Below are 18,417 nucleotides of genomic sequence, written 5' to 3'. Positions count from 1 at the left end.
CAAACTAGCGTACATATAGGATGGGAAAAACCTCCTAATCCCCACTATTATGGCGAACTCACTGAGTTTATTAATGTATAAAGCTCGAAAAGGCACCCGGCGGGGAGGATTCCAAAGAACACAACCTGTGTTCACGAGAGAAAGAGGTCAGTGAAAAACTGTTGATTTCATAGTCCGCGGAAAGCATTCCCTGCATCCAGCACGGTATTCCATCTGGACAATGTGTAGAATAATAATAGCCCGGGTTTCTTAAAAGTTACACACAGTTTAAGTAATGCCTCCCACATACGATACTCCTTACTGTTCCGATAGATATCCACGTTAATTCATGCCTGCCTCTTGGTCGCCGCGTAGATAGCCAGTCGGGAGGCGGCTCCATTAATTTATGCCAAACTCTTCCGCATACGCCCTCTCACACCCGCTAGAGGGCACGTGCGTGTAATTGGGTCACAAACATGGGGTTGCTGGGAGGTGTAGTACCGGTCGGGCGTTTGCATGGCAACCCGCCCATTGGTAACACTGCACATGGTACACGCAGGGTCCGGACTTCGCGTTCCTATTAACCCCTTCGACGCTGGTGACGGAACCATTCCGTCATCAGTCACGGTTGAGCTGTGCTGATGACGGAATGGTTCCGTCACAACCACTCCCGCGATTGAAATGTTCAGCACAGCGCTGAAATTCCTGCCGCACGGAAGCGGTTAATCCCAGCCTGCTTTATCAATCCGGTTCTGGTATATTCCAATGAGTCCAAATAAATCACATCACATCACATACATAAAAGTGGGCAATACAATTTTCGGTAGATCGTGTTCGGTTAAAAACACGCTACCCCAATCCCCCCATGGTAAAGGAGAGGTGAAGTGACTGCTGAGTAGTTAGATAGCGGTCCGCCCATAGTTAGTGTAAGGTTAAGAAACACGTTTTCCCCATACCCCATGGTCAAGGAAAGGTGAAGTGACCGTTAGGTGTTTACATGGTGATCCGCCGATTAAAACACTGCATACTAAGAGCATGGAATATGCATACAGTGATCCTCGGGGTCCAAACCTATTTTGTAAATCAGGAGAAATCCCTCCATATTCATATTAATGGCGATTGATGTCAATCTAAATACCCAAAACCCCCCAACCCACATGTTAAGAAGAGGGGGGGAAGGTATCTCTCCAGCTGATTGAGGCAAGCAATTCGAAAAAGGCAGAGGAGGTGGAATATACTTATGGTCAAAAGGAAAAGATAGTGTTTCACAGATGAGGGTAGCCACTCACCAATAAGTGTCAGCAACTATCAGCCCACCATAACCGTCACAGCTACCAATAGCTCACATTTTAATCCCCTGGAATCCATGTTCCAAATTAACATCTGGAGGGGAATCACAGTTCATCTACTCAGACATTGCCACGGTATATAATCATTTAGTCCCACAATATGGCTCTTGAGACGGTAAACCCATTTCTTTTCCCGCAGCAATAACTTTAGATTGTCATCCGCAGTGTGCATACCCAATTGCAATTTCTCGATGACAGTCCACCTCAAATCTACCGGGGTGTGCCCTGCCTCTAGGAAATGTGAAGTCAGCCTAGTGTAGATCTGCCACATCTAATAGTGCTTTGATGTTCTGTAATTAGAGTCTTCACTTTCCTACTGGTCATGCCTACATATTGTTTTGCGCATGGGCACGTGATTAGATAAATAACCCCCTGTGAGTTGCAGTTGGTATGGGATCTCTGTTCCCACGGGGAATGGAGTCCCAGGTCGATAAGCTTGGTGTTGGAGTTGAGCTGGCAAACGCTGCACGAGCCACAGCAAGTGTGGCCCATCACTCTGGGTAAACCTGTAGGATTAGTAGTAGTCCCAGTACTCAGGTGCCCGTGGTCTGGTATTGATGAGAAGGTCATTAAGATTCTGGCTCCGTTTAAAAGAAAACAAGGGTTTGTCCACATTCAAACCACCGGAGTTAAGGATCTTCCAATTCCGTAATACGGTTTTTCTGATCTGTTGTGACGCGGTATTAAATGTTGAAACAAACACCGATTTATTCATTTTAGGTCTGATGGTTTTAGACAAAAGTGCTTCACGATCAACATTAGTAGCCCTCTTTCTCGCTCGTTTGATAACCCTAGTCGGGTAGCCCCTCTGTTGTAGTTTAGATGATAGAAGGTCAGCCTCTACCGTAAAGTTCGCCCGTTCTGAACAGTTGCAGCGTATACGAAAGAATTGTCCCACCGGCAGGTTGTCCCTTAGGGACTTCGGATGGAAACTGTCAAATGCCAATAGTGCATTCTTGTTGGTAGGTTTGTGGAAAACTTTCGTATGTAGTGACCCTTCTCTTGGTTCTATCACTAAATCCAAGAAGGGTAGACTTGTTTTGGTGACGGTTGAGGTGAAGTGGAGAAGAGGATTTCTTTGATGGAGTCACTCCAAGAAGCAGGCGACTGATGGTTCATCGCCCTTCCAAACTACCAAGACGTCATCAATATAACAACGCCACAATTTCAAGTTTGGTCCCCATGGGCAGGAGATGTCAGATCATGGTACGCTCAAAGGCCCCCACATACAATCCCACCAAACGTGGCGCAAAGACACTACCCATAGAGGTACCATGGGTTTGCAGGTACATCGTTCCATCAAATTCAAAAAAGTTTCTGGTAAGGGCTATTTCTGCCAGGTGTAGTACAAAGGCCCTGGGTGTTTGGTAGAGCCACTCTTCCGCAAATAGAATATCTTCCAGAACTCTCGGAGTCTCTCTCTGCGGAATATTTGTATATAAGGCCTCGATATCCAGGCCCATGAGGAACTCAGTGTTTGGATCAAAAGACATATCCTTCATATATATTTTTAGTTTCATTTCCCGGATGTCCTTCAGAAAGGATTTGAAAACCCATCTGTTTGCAAAAGCGTGTTGATTCACCCTGAGCTCGTTACAGTAATCGGTCAAAAGCGCTGCGAGGCCTCCGGGTAGTTATGCGCTATACAAGTGCAATTTTTCATTTCATTTCTTCAGATGGTTCAGGATGTCAAGGGTGTCCCTCAGGTAGGCAGGCAGCTTTTGTACAAGGGGTTTCAGGTAGAAGTCACAAAATTGTGACAAGGGTTCCAGCAGGGACCCCATCCCGGAGACGATAGGTCTACCAGGAGGGGGTCTTGCTGTTTTATGGATTTTCAGAAGGATGTAAAAATAAGGCGTTTTAGGTTGTTAATTCATTAAAAATTCAACCTCGTGTCCTGAAATCCAATCATTTAGATGGGCTTCCTCCACCACAGTGACAATCTCCTTAGTGATTTCCTCAGTGGGATCCATAGTAAGCCTACGGTAATTCCTTGTATCTGATAAAAGGCGGGCACATTCCTCACTGTAGGTGTTTCTATCCAGAATCACCGTGGCCCCACCCTTATCAGCTAGCTTCAGGACAATATCCCTATTTAACATAAGCTCCTTCAGTGTCAATCTTTCTACATTAGACAGATTGGAAAAATGACGATGTTGAGATTGATTTAAACTCTCCAAATCATGTACAACCACCTGCCTAAAAGCCACCACTTCCGGTGGTAGTAGAGTTAACTGGGAGATGAAAGTAGACTTGGGGCAAAAGGGGAGTCTCCCTTGGAGGGGTCTGAGAACTCCTGATCTTGAAAGAAGATTTTTAATCTCACATTACGAAAGAAGACAGCCACATCCTGGCGTAACTTGAACAGATCCAACTGGTTAGTAGGGACAAAGCCCAACCCTTTGTTGAGTAATTGTTCTTGTATAGGCGATAGGACAGTGGATGATAAATGTAAGACTAGGCTGGTCCGTGACTGGTCCCGGGTAGGCTGCTCGATGCCATACTCCTGGTCACCCGCTGGGTGATTTCTTGATCCTGATTGTCCCATGTTACTCGCTGGTGACCTCTTTGTTTTCCGCAGCCCTTGCTCCGGCCCCGCCCTAAAAAAGGCCCCTGGGAATTCTGGAACTGCGTGGTTTGAAACTGGGGGGTCTGAAAACGAAACAGGTGTCTTCAAAATGAGTGTTAGGAAAAGGAGGCGGAGGGGCATACCACATCAAAGGCCAGTTTTAGGCCTGATTGGAGTATTGATGAAATGGCTGTTGGAACATGGGCGTTATTGGTCCCCGCCAATAACCACCTCCTCTAACCCTCCTTTTCTTTGGATAATCACCCTCACTAGAGCTACTCGTTGTATAGTGTCGTGGTCGACCCTGCGGATTACCCGTTATTCTCAGCCAGTTTCTGCCTTGCAAATTCTTCTGTGGTGTAAGGGTTAACTTTTTCCCTAGAGACATTTTTTAGGTCTTTTTGCAATTTGGTAATCTTTGAGTGCATTAGATGATCCCTGTACTCAGCAGGTTCCACATTTATTAGGTCTAGTTTATGGTCAAATGTAGCCATTACAATGTCAGTCCTAAGTCCCAACTCTGTAGACTGAATCTGGATCAAGCGAGCATCAGCTAGCCTCTTGGTGGTACTGATTATTAAGACTAACCAGTCTTGAGTACACTTCCAGGCCACTAGGGCCCAATCCCGTCTAAACGCCTCATCCTCCAGAAATATAAGGGGTTCATTAGTGACCAAAAGGCCCCGTGGAGCTGCATTCGCCCTCAAGAATTCGGATAATATCACCCCATGCAGTATTGTTTTAACTTGTGTCCTCTTTAAATCTAACAAAGTGTCCCAGCCTTCCCCTTGAGCCAAAAGTTTGGTGACAGCCGCATCCCCCAGAAGCGAGGGTCCTGCCAAGATGTTAGATACAATATCTTCCCCAAATGATAATCCAGGAATTACGGCCATGATGGAAACTGATAATCTCTCCTATGGGATAACCCTATCACCCTATCAATCTATTACAGCGTAATATAGTGCTGGTTAGAAACAGAGGACTTACGGTGGCTTTCTGCTGCAGTATACACTCTAGATAAAGTATCCAGAGAGAGAAGCAAAAAAGTAGAAGAATTTGCCCCTGCGGCTAAGCTGCAGCGCAAAATATCCTAACTCACAAATATGAAATCTATCAAAGATACCAATACTGGAGAATCACAGTTAGGGGTAAGTAACTTTGTTTCTTCTTCAGTAGTGGATCTTTCATAGATTCACATGCTTGATTCAGAATAAATAGCAGAAAAACAGCACAACATATCTATACATACAAGTATACATATATAAACATATGTAGTGTTAAACTTGCGCAATATATCAGCGTATGTCGGGCATAAATCACTGTGAGAGCTCACCTTTACAGGAAGAGATGGCATAACACTCCCTGGTCCACTGCAGCACCTTTGAGCACTGTGGAATCCAAGCATTAGTGTTGCATAAAAGGGTCTATTCTTTCATGTTGCTGCCCTGCACATTTCCTGCATAGACACACCGGCGACCAAAGCTGTAGACATTGACACATTTCTAGTACAATGAGCTTGCACTTTAGTCTGAAAAGGTCTGCCAGCTTTTTGAGGACAGAAATATATGGCTAATGATATCCACCTTGCTATACTGTATGCTACTAGCAATTGATCGGATTTACAAAACGGTTTTGTCCTGGAAAGATAAAACTTCAAACATCTTTTAACATCTAAAGAATGTAATGTTTGTTCTGCTACATCTTTTGGATCTGGAAAGAAAAGAATGTCTTTAACACCATTGGTTCTTTTTAATGGAATTCTGATGTCACGTTTGGAATGAATCTTGGATTTGTTCATAGGATCACTATCACTTCTGAAATGTGCGTAAGGCTCCTGAACGGTGAATGCTGATATTTCCCCTACTCTTCTTGCTGATGGTAATGCCAGTAGAACCACCATTTTCCATGAAAAACTTCCTTTCTGCTTGGTGTATCGGCTCAAATGGGCCCTTCATCTATTGTGAGAGTACTGTATGCAATTGCCACAGTGGAGGAAGTTGCGTTACTGGCAGATAAACAAAAAAAAAACTTTTAGAAATTCTTTGATGAGCTTGCTATTGCTAGACCATAACCATGGTGATGTTGGGGACCTTCGGAAACAAGATGCGGACGCCAAGTGTACTTTAATGGAGGCATGAGCAAGGCCAGACTGTGCCAGAAGTAATAAGTAAGGAAGAATTTCTTCTAATAAAGAGGATATATGGTGTATTTTTGATTGTTGACACCAGGTACAGAACAGCTTCTATTTAAGGCTCTAGCCAAAATGTCTGTGCATTCTTTTGAGATGTTCAAGTGTGCAAACTCATTGAATTCAGGAGCCAAGCTGACAAGTGTAAGGATTTCGGGTCCGGATGAGGTACTTGGCGTTGATTCATTGTCAGCACATCCAACTACATCCACTTTTGTATTTACTGTCTCTAGAAGGAGAAGTAGCTGTGTGAACCAATGCTGCCTTGGCCATCTCGGAGCTATAAGAGTTATCCTGCAAGGTTCCGCCTTCATCTTTCTGAGAAGCCTAGTTTGGAAAGGAGTCAAAGAAAAAGCATAGGCAAAGATTCATGACCATGCTATCGAAAACGCATTCCCCACGACCCTTGTTGTAGATGCCAGCTGAGCATAAATGCATGCGAGAGGACCCGGATCAATCCAAGCCTGCGCAGTGCTCAGCAACCGTCCCCAAGGTTTCAATAATTTGATCTGGTTTCATACTGTTTTCAAAATTCAAATAAAACTTTACTGAAACTTGTTGTGAAATAATGTATTTCTTATTTCATCATAACTTTCAATCTCTTTGTTGGAAACATCAAACATTGACAATTGCAACAAAATGAGATGACTTGACGCTAAGTATTGTGAACAAAACAATTTCAAGTATAATTATTCTAACAAAACATTTCAAATGTGACCCAATGCATTTCTGTTCCTTTTCATTTTCATAGTTCCACACGGAAGTCGCTTCAAGTTACTGATTTGAATACCATATTATTTTCATTGCACTAGATGTACCCCTGAAGAAGGTTAAAATAACCGAAATGCATTGGGTCACATTTTAAATGTTTTGTTAGCATAATTATACTTGAAATGGTTTTGTTCACAAATAAGGAGTGCAGGTGTACTTCTTATACAAAGCGGTGTATAAATGGCATTTCCAATTTTGAGAAGTTGCATACAGGTCTAGATTTGATGTGCCCCATCGATATAAAAATTCACTCAGGGCTTCTTGATTGATTTCCCATTTGTGGCAGTTGTGTTTCATACTACTTAGAGTGTCTGCTATGACATTCTGCTTCCCAGGCACATGCTCTGCTTTCAGCCTTATCTGGTGATGGATTAACCATTCTCAAATCTTCTCTGCCTCTTGGGACAGTGCTTCGGAACTTGTGCCTCCTGGCTTGTTGATATAATGCAATGTCGTAGAGTTGCCCGTGTGGATGAGCACTGCTGATCCTTGCAAAAAGAACAGATGATGGGCAGAATGCCGAACAAATCATACATTCACCCTGTTAGACCGGTCAGCTCTTTGGATAGTCCCTCCTATTTTTTCCTTTTTGCCTCCTAATTTTTATTTTTATTTTTGTGTCCACTACAATTTTTGGTGTTGTTCTTAGAGCTCTGGGTGCCTTATTATTGTTTTTTACACCATGAAGGTGCACAGGTGCTCTTTTAAAATGGAGGTGATGGAGTTGATCTTTTACAAAATGGTGGCTGCCAGCTGACAAGGAATTTTACCTCAGGGACTGATCCATAGACTAGTGAAGAGGTTCTGGAACCTTCTGGTCCACTCTGGAACCTTGGGCACAGGCTATATATAGGGGGACTGTAGGGCGGCCATTTTGGGAGAAGACATTGGTCACTGAAGGGGTTGACTGGAGTCCAGGCTGCTGGTTGAGGAGGTTGTGGCGCTGAAGAGGTTGACTGTCCTCAGGGGTTGCTGCGTACGCAGTTGATGCTGCCCCTCATCCGTTGACCTGACCCGGTTATTAAGCCGACTACCCCCCTCCTATTCCATCAGAGGGAGATTCCCCTGACCAAGACGTGTGAGGGAAGCCTGGACAATTATTGAGGTGGTGAGTGCTGTTGACCCAGCTGAGAAGGTAGCCAGGGGGGGAAGTTGTCTCTGAACGCCTACTGTTGCCTGGAGTGACGGAGAGACTGAACTTTTCTCCGCATGGCCCCTAAGAATTCAAGGTTCTGCTTAGGATTCCTGAACCCCGCTGTGTAGCCACCGCAGAGAGACCGGGATATTATCTTTTTCCCCCCCGTGATCTTAACCAGCCTTATCCACTCACCGCAGCGGCTCCCGTGAGACTTCCTGGGGAGCGGGATTCCAGGGGAGGGTCCCGGAGTGCAGCGGCTGGTAGGCTTACTGCTGGTGAGAGTCAGCTGGCGCAGCGGTCCGGCCTGAGAAGGGAAGCCGGGCCGCGCTGACAGGAAACTGAGGCGGCGTTGAGAGGGACGCAGGGCGGAGTTGCTTGGAGACCGAGGCTCCCGCCCTTGCGCGTCATTCTTCCGCGTCTTCACTGCCGGCTGAGAATGCCCCGGGGAACAGTGAGGGGATAGCGGGTGAAGTGACAGTGTGGCTGAAAACCCCTTTTCCTTTATGAGCGCCAGCTGCGTGTAACGAGGAAAGAAATCCACAGGTGAGGCGCTTGGAACGACGCGCTGGAGTTGAGGTGCAGAGTTAGCGTATAAGCCAAAATTGTTAGTAGAACGAGGGAGCTGTTCTCCCATCACTCAAGGTGTGAACAGATCCTGCCTGTCGAGGCGGTAAGAAGTCATCAGTTGTGTGAGGGAACGAAGTGAATGAGCCTGCCATCGCAGGGGTGGATGTTAACTCGAGTTCATCCTTGACAGAAGTGACCCGGCAGGAGCATAGACTCGAGAGTCAGTCCTTGTGGAACAGCGACTTTGGCGATTGACCGCAGCAGAGGAATTGGCTCTAGCGCCTATAGCTAACGGCCCTTGTCAGGATTGTGAATTGGGCCAGATTTCCTGCACGAGGTGGCGTTACCCTATTTACGTTTCACCTGAAGGGCTATCATAGTATAGTAACTGGAACGGTTCACTAGAGTTCCATCAACTTATGAAACTGTAAGATCTTTTATTGAGTAGGAGGATAAGAAGTTAAGTCATCATATTTAGAACCTGCACGTCTACTAAGTGTTTAGTTGATCATAAGGATGTGTTGGTAGACTGAAGTAAATTAGTACACTGGGGCTTTTCAAGAATTTATGTACGGATGTAATGAAAGATGCCGCTAATTCCTAAGGTGTAACCCACATTATTAGTCTCTCGCTTGGTTATTGAGTTCTACCCAGGGCACATTGACCTGGTTAATGAATATTGCTTGATGAGGTGATAAGCCAAGGGAGACCGAATCGTCTTTTCTTGATTAAAAGGTTATGCTGGGATTTTTCTACATTGCTGGGAACCTGCCAGTTGTTATTTGCTTCACTTAAAACTGTAGATTAACCAATGCGTATTTAAGGACTAAGAATTTCCACTGAGCTCTTTTCAACCAAGGGAGGAATGTGTCATTAATGCTAATAATAACTGTGAATGTGCTAACAAACAAATGCAGAGTTGTTTTATGTATGGAATCTAAACACTGCTAAGAAATCTCAAAGAGAATTTTATAAAACAGCCTGTATTTTTCTAAACTGGTGTGGTGTCATTTATTTTCAGTGGTGAAACGCTGGGTTACTGTGAGTGAGTAATGGAAGCACAACACGTTTGCCTTTGGAGATTAGCTGTCCCTGCTCTGCGCCAGGCTACCCTATGTGGACTGGTAACCCCCAGGTCCAACATAATTGGTGTTAAGCGGTGGGATTAGAGCTTGTGCTTACATCCACTTAGTAGTAACGCGGTGTGTACCACATGCCTACACCTGGATTTTTCTCATAGCGGACTCCCTAATTAAAAGTTTTGTTTTTTTCAAATTCTTTCCTGGTGGTGGGTGGAGGTAGCTTTTAACTATCGCCCGTTCTTGACTTCTTCCAAGTGACTGTCAGAGACCCTGTTGGCAAAATGGGATTTGGAAGAGTTGGAGACCTACACTGCGGCCCAACTCAGGGAAATCTGTCAAAGTAAGGGGGTGTTTTTCAAGCGTGGTGCTAAAAAGGGGGAACTCCAAACCAGCTTCAGAGCATGGGTGGCAGCTCACCCGGAGGGGAAGGAGGAGGAAGAGGGGGATCTGGACACGGTCATCGGAGTGGATGAATTGTACCAAACCAAAAGGGGGAACCTACTGCAAGGTCCTAGGACACTTTCGAGGGAGGGCAGCAGTGTCTCGGTGAGGAGCTTAACTGAAGCCGAATTAGCTGACCGGAGAGAGGAAAGGCAGCTGAAGTTGGAGATCGCTAGGATGGAGAAGGGGAGGGAGGAACAGAGGCTGGCTCATGAATTGAGTTTAAAGGCGTTAGACCTCAAGGCCCTGCAAATAGGGACTCCTAGTACTCCTGTTGGTGGCAGCGAACCCAAAGAGATAACAGGTAACCCAGACCCTATTTGCCAAAAGACGTAATCGCCAGCTACAGTGCAGGGGACGACATTGCGAAATGGTTGGCTGCTTATGCGGTTTCGCTAAGAGCCCATGGGATATTGGAAAGACACTGGGGGGGTGGCCTGTATAAATACATGCCTCCCGCAGGAAGGGATACGCTTCTGGCCCTAGAACCGGAGGAGCAGACTAACTACCCACCATGAAAGTGGCGCTGATAAGAAAGTTTGGGCTGACTCCTGAGAAGTACCGAAAAAAATTCAGGAACAGCCACAAACTGGCTACACAGAATTGGGTGGATTTCCAAGATTATGCCAAAAAGGCCTTAGAGGGTTGGGTGCAAGGCAGCGAGGTGGAGGACTACGAGGGGCTGTATGATTTAATCCTAAAGGAGCACCTACTCGAGAAGTGTTTTCCAGAGCTGCGACAACCCCTGGTGGACAGCAAGCTGACCAGCCCCCGGAAGCTTGCTGAGGAGGCGGACATCTGGGCTAGTACCCGGGTGTCCTCAAGGGGGATTGGAGGGGATTCCCAAAGGACTGGTCAGGGCGCTCCCCAGAAGAAAGAGGGGGGAGATAAGAAGGAGTTCTCTAAAGGCCCCCAAAACAACTTCCAAGGAAAGGGATCAGGATTCACTCCTAGGACCAACCCGCCGAAAAACCCTCATCCTGACCATAGTCAGCAGCCAAGGGTTGTCCGCTGCTATGAATGTGGTGGGGTTGGGCACTATAAAGGAGACGCCAAGTGCCCAAAGAGACCACCCCCTCCCACTGGAGGAAAAGCCCCGGGAGTAGCTAGTGTAGTGCTCGGGGAGGAGTTGCTCTTAGATAAGGGGGGGGGGGGAGAAAGAGTGGGCGGGAGTCACTTTAGTGTCCCTGGGAGATCGGGAGATGGTTCCTAAGATCCAGGTGCCCTCAAATACTACCAAGTATGGGCAGTATCAATGGCCAAAGAGGGGAGGCTCTGAGAGACACAGGCGCCAGTATGACTATGGTAAGGGGTCAAGTCAAGTCAAATGGCTTTATTTCGACAAAAACATGTCTTAAAAAGCAATACATATACACACATTGTTTTAAAAAGATAAGAGGAGCCAATTCATGGAATAAGTACATACAATTCATGGTACGAAGGATACAAAAGCCTATTTGATCTTATCAGCCATGCCCAGCTTAACTTCGCCATGCCACAGGCAAAGAGGGGCCACGGATCGTTTTTCAGAATTCGTAGGGCCTCCCTATGGTGTCTGGTGCCTAACTCTCTACAGAGAGGTTTCAGCCACCTGAGACGGGGAGCTTCATAAGTGGGGCATTCGAATAGGAGGTGGGGAACAGACTATCCTTGTCGTACAATGCGGGCAGAAGGGAATTGTCTGACCCGGAGTCTTCCACCTAGCTGTCAGTTCACCCACGGGAAGTGTTCCTATTCTAAATTTAAAATAAAGTGCCCTGTCTCTAAGTTTTGATATAATATCGAGCTAGGGCTCGCAAAATGGGACATCCTTCACTAAAAGAAATTCGGCAGTAGACCTACAATGATTAGAATTATTGTTCCGCACATCTCTCACCCAGCTCCAAAACAGTTTTTTCAGGACAGACTTAGGGGGAGCAGTCCTTGACTGCCAAGCTTCTTCTAGACCCAATTCTACCAATAATCGCTTGACTTCCTTCAACCAGCTGATTTTGGACCAACCTGGCCTTGATAAGACCTCTTTCAAACCATCTGCGTAGCTGGCCAGTTCTGGAACTCTCCAAATGCGAGCCCACAGAAGGAGAGGACGCAGCCTTGCCTGATCTCTAATGGGACAACTACCCGTATCTAGAAGTACTGGTAAGGTTGGAGTGCTGTGTGGAAGCCCCATTAGGTCCTTGAGGAATTTATTTTCTGAGCAAGACAGCTGGTCCACATTCTGTGCACCCCAAAGTTCCGCCCCATAGAGTGCCGCACTCACACCTCTTGCCCTGTAGATGTCAAGTACCGGAGCAATCGGTTTGAGGGAGGAGGCCCTTTGTTCTTTGAGTAGTGCCCCCACCACCCTCTTATGGCTCAACTGCATTTTTTGGAGGTGACAATTCCATCTCATGGTGACGCAAAGGCGAATTCCTAAGTAGTCAAAAACTTTGACCCTTTCTAGGGGGACTGATTTTAGTGAAGGTGGCCTTCCAATCTTCTTCGGGGGGGTTTAGGACCAGATACTTTGTCTTCCCAGTATTAATTTCCAGTCCCCTCGAGTCACAGAAAGACTGAAATCCAGTTAAGAGGCTCTGCAGCCCTGCCGGGGTCTTGGAAATCAGGAGGGTATCGTCTGCAAACAGAAGAGTGGGTATTTTCCTGCCCGCCAGCGATGGAGCATCTGAAGGGATTTGTAAGAGGTGGTCCACCACTCCGTTAACATACAATGAAAACAGAGTGGGGGCCAGAACACATCCCTGGCAGACACCTCTGTTTACAGGTATATGTAAAGTCTTTTGACCCTGATTGCCCCACCTGATTTGCGCAAAATTTTCTGCATGCAGCTTAATTAGCAGGGACAATAAATATGGGGGTAGACCTAGCCCAGATAGCACCCTCCAGAGGTGACTACGGGGGACCAAGTCAAAGGCAGTCCGCAAATCCATAAATGCAAGATACAGACTGCCTTTGCCCAGAACCACCACTTTCCAATATATCATCCTCAGCCGGAATGTTTGCTCGATTGTCCCAGTACCTGATCTGAAACCTGCCTGGAAAAATCGGAAAGAATACCTTTCTCCTCTGCCCACTGCAGGACCCTCCCCAAGACCACCTTTACCGCCACCTTCTGTGTAGAATCCAATAGGCTTATAGGGCAATAGTTTGCTGGGTCGTCCCGATTTCCTTTCTTGAAAATCGGGACGACCTCAGCACCCCTCCAGGATTCTGGGAGAGCTGCATCAGCAAAACTAGCATTCAGTAGTGCGGCAATAAGTTTCCCCCATTCTAACGGGTTAATACGTAGCAAATCCCCTGGTAGGCCATCCGGCCCCGCAGCTTTGTTAGGGACAAGACACTTAATTGCACCCTCTACTTCCTTGGCCGTAAACAAAGAGTCTATGCTCAGCTCATAGTGGTCTATTGAAGGGGCATCAAAAGGATCTTCCCCCTTGCCCTTTACCACATTATAGAGATGGGAAAAGTGATCAAACCAGAGGGCCTCTGGGATATTGCAAGTTATAAGCATGTCCACAGGCTTGTCTCTAGCTCTGATCAATTCCCAAAAGCCCTTCGAGTCCCTAGCAGAGCGTGCCAGTTTCAGATCACACCAAAACTGGTTCTCCCACTCTAACTTTGCCCTGGAGATGGCACCTCTATACTTTTTCCTGGCATTACTAATCAAGCCACCGTCCTTAAGTTTAACTGCATTGATTAGATCCCTTTTGGCGTTACGACAGAGGAATACCAACCAGGATTGCCCTTAGGGCGACTTCTATTGGAGGACCTTCTATTTGCATTACGAACTGTAAAAAGGTCGCCTAGAGCTTTAGTGGTTTGGCCAAACAACGTGGAGATCTCGTGGGCGCCAATTGTGTCAAGTTCCAAACTGGACAGGACATTGGCCATAATTGATCTTACTTCTACAATCTTACCCTCGTTGCCAACAATGTTCCTCCATTTTAACCGTCTCCCACAATTTGAAGGGCAAACTTCACGTGACTATTTCCAATCCTGGGGAGTTTGTTCAATAGTCCCAACCATCCACAGGGGGGATAGTGACAAGGATAAGGGGTTGTGGTCACTATCTACGGAGGGGAGGACCACCATATCCAACATGTGGCTCCAAAGTTTATAGTTCAACAGGATATAGTCAATTCTGGAGGATTGACCTACCCTGTTGAACGTGTGTGCCCCACAAGGATCTGACTTTGTCCTGCCATTTACTGCCCTTACACCATGTTCCAAGCAAAGGGCATTAAGATCAATGGCACTTTGGGTCCATTTTTTAATTGGTGACAAAGAAAGGAGTCATCTGGTGTCTCCAGAGCAAATGATTCCACACGTGCTTCACCCCGCCGCGATGGCTGACAGCAGAATAGGTCATTACCCGGTGGACAAGGTTCCATTTGAGTGGGAAGGGGTTGCAGGTCCTCTTCGAGTTGCCGTAAGCCCTGCCGTGCCAGTTGATTGTCTGTTGGGGAATGATATGGAGCACAATGCTTGGAAGGAGGTGGAATACCTGACTCATTCTGAGATGCTGGGTACACCTGACTAGGGCTGTGTCAGCACAAGGTCCGCGACAACCCGGAGGGGGAGTTCGCCAGGGCTGGAGCCTGGAACAAAGGCACAGCCAGCTGCCAGGAAGGGAACGATCCGAGGACAGGAGAAGCCTGCCTCGGCATCCATGCCCCGTGAGATGGATAGGCCACCTGAGGTGGTGGACCTGGAGTCCAAGGAGGGGGATGTTATCTCACTGGAGAACCTACCAATCCCTGCCGAATGGCATGTGGAGGGTGGGCCAACCAGGGAAGAGTTCTGTAAGGGCCAGAAGGAGTGCCCTACCCTTGAGGGCCTGAGGCTTCAGGCCGCATCCCAGGCAGCGGGTAACATTGCGGGGAACTACCACATTTACTGGGAGGATGGACTCCTCTACAGTGAACCCAAGGCTCCAGTGCACGGTTCGTCACGGGCCTTGGTTGTTCCCCAATGTTACCGAGCCTTTCTTTTAGAATTGGCTCATGAAATACCCTTGGCAGGACACTTGGGCCAGGACAAGACCTTTTCCCAGCTCGTCGCTCATTTCTACTGTCCTCAGATGAGGGTGGCGTCCGACACCTACTGTCGGACATGTGTGTCTTGCCAAGCCAGTAGGAAAACAGGGGTGAAGCTGAAAGCTCCCCTGGAACCACTACCTGTCGTTAGCACCCCCTTTGAAAGGGTGGGCATCGACATTGTTGGGCCATTGGATCCACCTACCCGGTCACAGGTTTATCCTGGTTCTGGTGGATCACGCCACTCGGTACCCAGAGGCAATTCCTTTGAGGACCGTTACTGCACCTGCAGTGGCTAGGGCCCTGATGGGGATTTTTACCCGAGTGGGTTTCCCCAAGGAAGTTGTGTCCGACAGGGGGACCAACTTCATGTCAGCCTACATGCAGGCTATGTGGAAGGAGTGTGGGGTTACCTACCGGTTCTCCACCCCTTACCACCCACAGACCAATGGTCTGGTGGAGAGGTTCAATAAAACCTTGAAAGGCATGATCAGGAGTCTGCCTGAGAGTCTGCGGAGGAAATGGGACGTCCTCCTTCCCTGTCTGTTGTTTTCATACAGGGAAGTGCCGCAGAAAGGAGTGGGCTTCAGCCCATTCGAACTTCTGTATGGGCACCCTCTTCGTGGACCTCTCAGCCTGGTTAATTAATTTCGCTATTTTCAAAACCAAAACCAATAAAAAATTTGTCATGTACAATACCAATAGCTCAAACTTTCCTAATGCGAGACCTATTGCATTGCAAATGCTTGTTATTACTATTGTTAAGTGCTCCATGGCTTCTCAGCTAACCCACACACTAAAAGTAAGTTACAATGTGATAAACATGATAGGAGGAATCATAACTATGCAAGTAATTATTACGTTGCCACAATGGACAGGGGCATATCAATGGAAATCAAAGTACATGGCGGTCCACTTAAGTAAATGATGCATAAATAAGAAAATCTACAATCTGACTACTTACTTTAAAGAGTGCCTGCACCACCCATCCATGGTATTTCTTCAAGGCTATTTCATAGGCTTTTGTTGCATTGACTCGAATTAGGTTTGGGTGGTTTTCATCCCTTTCTCCCTCTGCGATGCTCTGGAGCAGCACTTGGATAAATTTCAAACCTCTGTTCTCAAAGACGGAAAAAAAGAGATTATTAACTATGAAATGCACATAGCTATGTTCAGATATTTCTACCTACAAGTGTTGTAAGGACTAAACTACAACAAACGATGCTCAAAATGCCAAACATCTAACATTAACCGCATATAAAAGTATGGTAACACCACAAAGCGTCCCCCGTATTACAAAAAATGCCTCAAGCAGCCATCTACAGCATTTTGGGCCTCATTAAGAGTGCCCCAGACATATACCGGCAAAGTCCACACCACGGAAGTAATGTGGATTTGCGAGAGTGGAGAGAGAAATAGTGGAGATGTAAAATATTAAGGACTATTGGACAGTAAACAAGGACGTCTTATTTGACTTACCAGGGAAGACCGGTTTATAGGTGATGGAAACTAGGTCTGTTCATCTGGCATCGTTAAAAGAAATTGTTATGGTTACTTGGTCCATGGAATAAAGAGGCTACACATAGTGTGGGATTTAAGTTTGTAGGGATTGATTTATAGAGGTACACTTACACAGCATGGTAAAACCAGAAATTCTAGCTTCACTGGGACTTTGAGGCGGCTAGCTGAAACAATAACACCTAACAGTAAGATGGCGGCCCTTTGAAGATCTACTCTAGGTTTTGCAATGCAGGCGTACCGATGATGCAAACGCAGACCCATTGGCTTTGCCAATGCATTTTGATGAGGCTGTTCCACCTTGGCAGGAAAAACAATGCTTGTTTGGCACTGCTAAATACAATAGGCAAAAAAAAAACAAAGTGTAATCTTTACACACATAGGCATCATATTATGTAACTTATGCTTCATCATGCTACAGTATCCCATCTGTGATTACTTTTATGATCTTATATGGCGTTATGGTTGTTTTTTTTTATGGATTAATTTACTGTTCCCATTGATGCACATCTTGAAGTAGTAAATTAAGAAAATTAATTAAAAAATTGGAGCAAAAGTGCATTTTAAGAAAGGAATGGACTGGCAGCAAACTGAAGCAGCCTGGTTCTCCCAAAAAAGGAGCAATGGTAGAGAGAGGAGAAATGTAAACACTGATGAGTAGCAACAGCAGGGTGGGACTGCAATACAGGAGCAGGGTGTGTAGGAGAGAAGAAAAAAACGAGCATTGGCAAAGCCAATAGGTCTAGAGTATGGGGCCCAGAGCGAAAATTATATACATTGTCCCATGTTTCCGCATAGTCAAAACAATTTTCTGAGTACAAATAGGACCCAACTGCAGCTGATAGTGAACCAGCTCAGACCCTGCGCTTGTGCAGAGAGCTACGAGTGAGGGAAGTCTACTTCCTCTGCAGAGCTGGACATCATGCACTGGCAAAGTAAATAGCACTCCCATTTGCCACCTATAGCTTCTCCCAATGTCCTTAGTTCATTCTGTAAGGAGTACCGAATAATTAAAAAAAAAAAAAAAAGGCATAATTTGCGCTCATGCATTTATTTGTATGCAGTGGGTGGCCTTTTTCTATTCATGATCCGAAATGGAGTGGTAAATAGTGCAAATGCATTTTGGTTTAGCAGCAAGTACAAAAATAAATAGGATTACATGGGTGAGAGCAACGGAGGAGTGGGTGAAAAGGTGGTGAAAATGTAGGAAATAAGAGACAGCAAAGATAGAGATCAGAGGAGAACAAAAGCGAGAAAGAGCACAGACACAAGGAATATGCGCTATGATTTTGTTATATGCAATGAAAATGGAAAAAATAGCATCAATCCCCATGTTTATTGCATGTGCAAGCAGAGAGCGTTAAAGTAAACTTCAACTTGGTGAAAGATTAGTGCCTTCACAGCCCCGCAGATACTAAGCGCTAGGACAATATGTATCATGCAAATGAAACAAACAGAATCAATGGTGTGCATGAGGGGCAGCAAACAGTAATGAATGGAGGTGACTGCATGCAACAACGTTGAGAAAGCAAATACGGAAAGGAAGTACGCGAGGCAAGATGGCGGCTGCCCACTAGTGGATGTAGCAGCGCTGCAGGGAGGACGCTGTAAACTGGAGCTGTGAGGGGTCAAGCATGGTGCGGGACGCGTCACATTAGCTGCCGCTCGTATGAATTTTAAACAAGTCTGCCAGCCGCGGAGCTGCGAAGTGAATTTTGCGGAACTTGCCAAAACCTTGCCGGTTTATTGTTAATGTTGAGGATGGCTCAATGAACAGTCCGG

The 18,417-nt window shown here is 46.2% G+C and overlaps 1 protein-coding gene across 1 annotated transcript in view; it reads right to left on the bottom strand.

Moving 5' to 3' along the window:
• GLTP (glycolipid transfer protein) overlaps positions 1-18,417 on the bottom strand; it is a 221,682-nt gene that overhangs the window by 10,939 nt on the left and 192,326 nt on the right. Inside the window, exon 4 of the mRNA XM_078667349.1 lies at positions 16,082-16,232. Within this exon, the coding sequence (XP_078523475.1) occupies positions 16,082-16,232 (151 nt within the window). The remainder of the gene's footprint in view (positions 1-16,081; positions 16,233-18,417) is intronic.

This window comes from Lissotriton helveticus, chromosome 11 (assembly GCF_964261635.1).
Source record: "Lissotriton helveticus chromosome 11, aLisHel1.1, whole genome shotgun sequence".
NCBI lineage: Eukaryota > Metazoa > Chordata > Amphibia > Caudata > Salamandridae > Lissotriton > Lissotriton helveticus.
The sequence above is the reverse complement of the archived record's forward strand: the minus strand, read 5'-3'. Positions and strand labels throughout refer to the sequence as shown.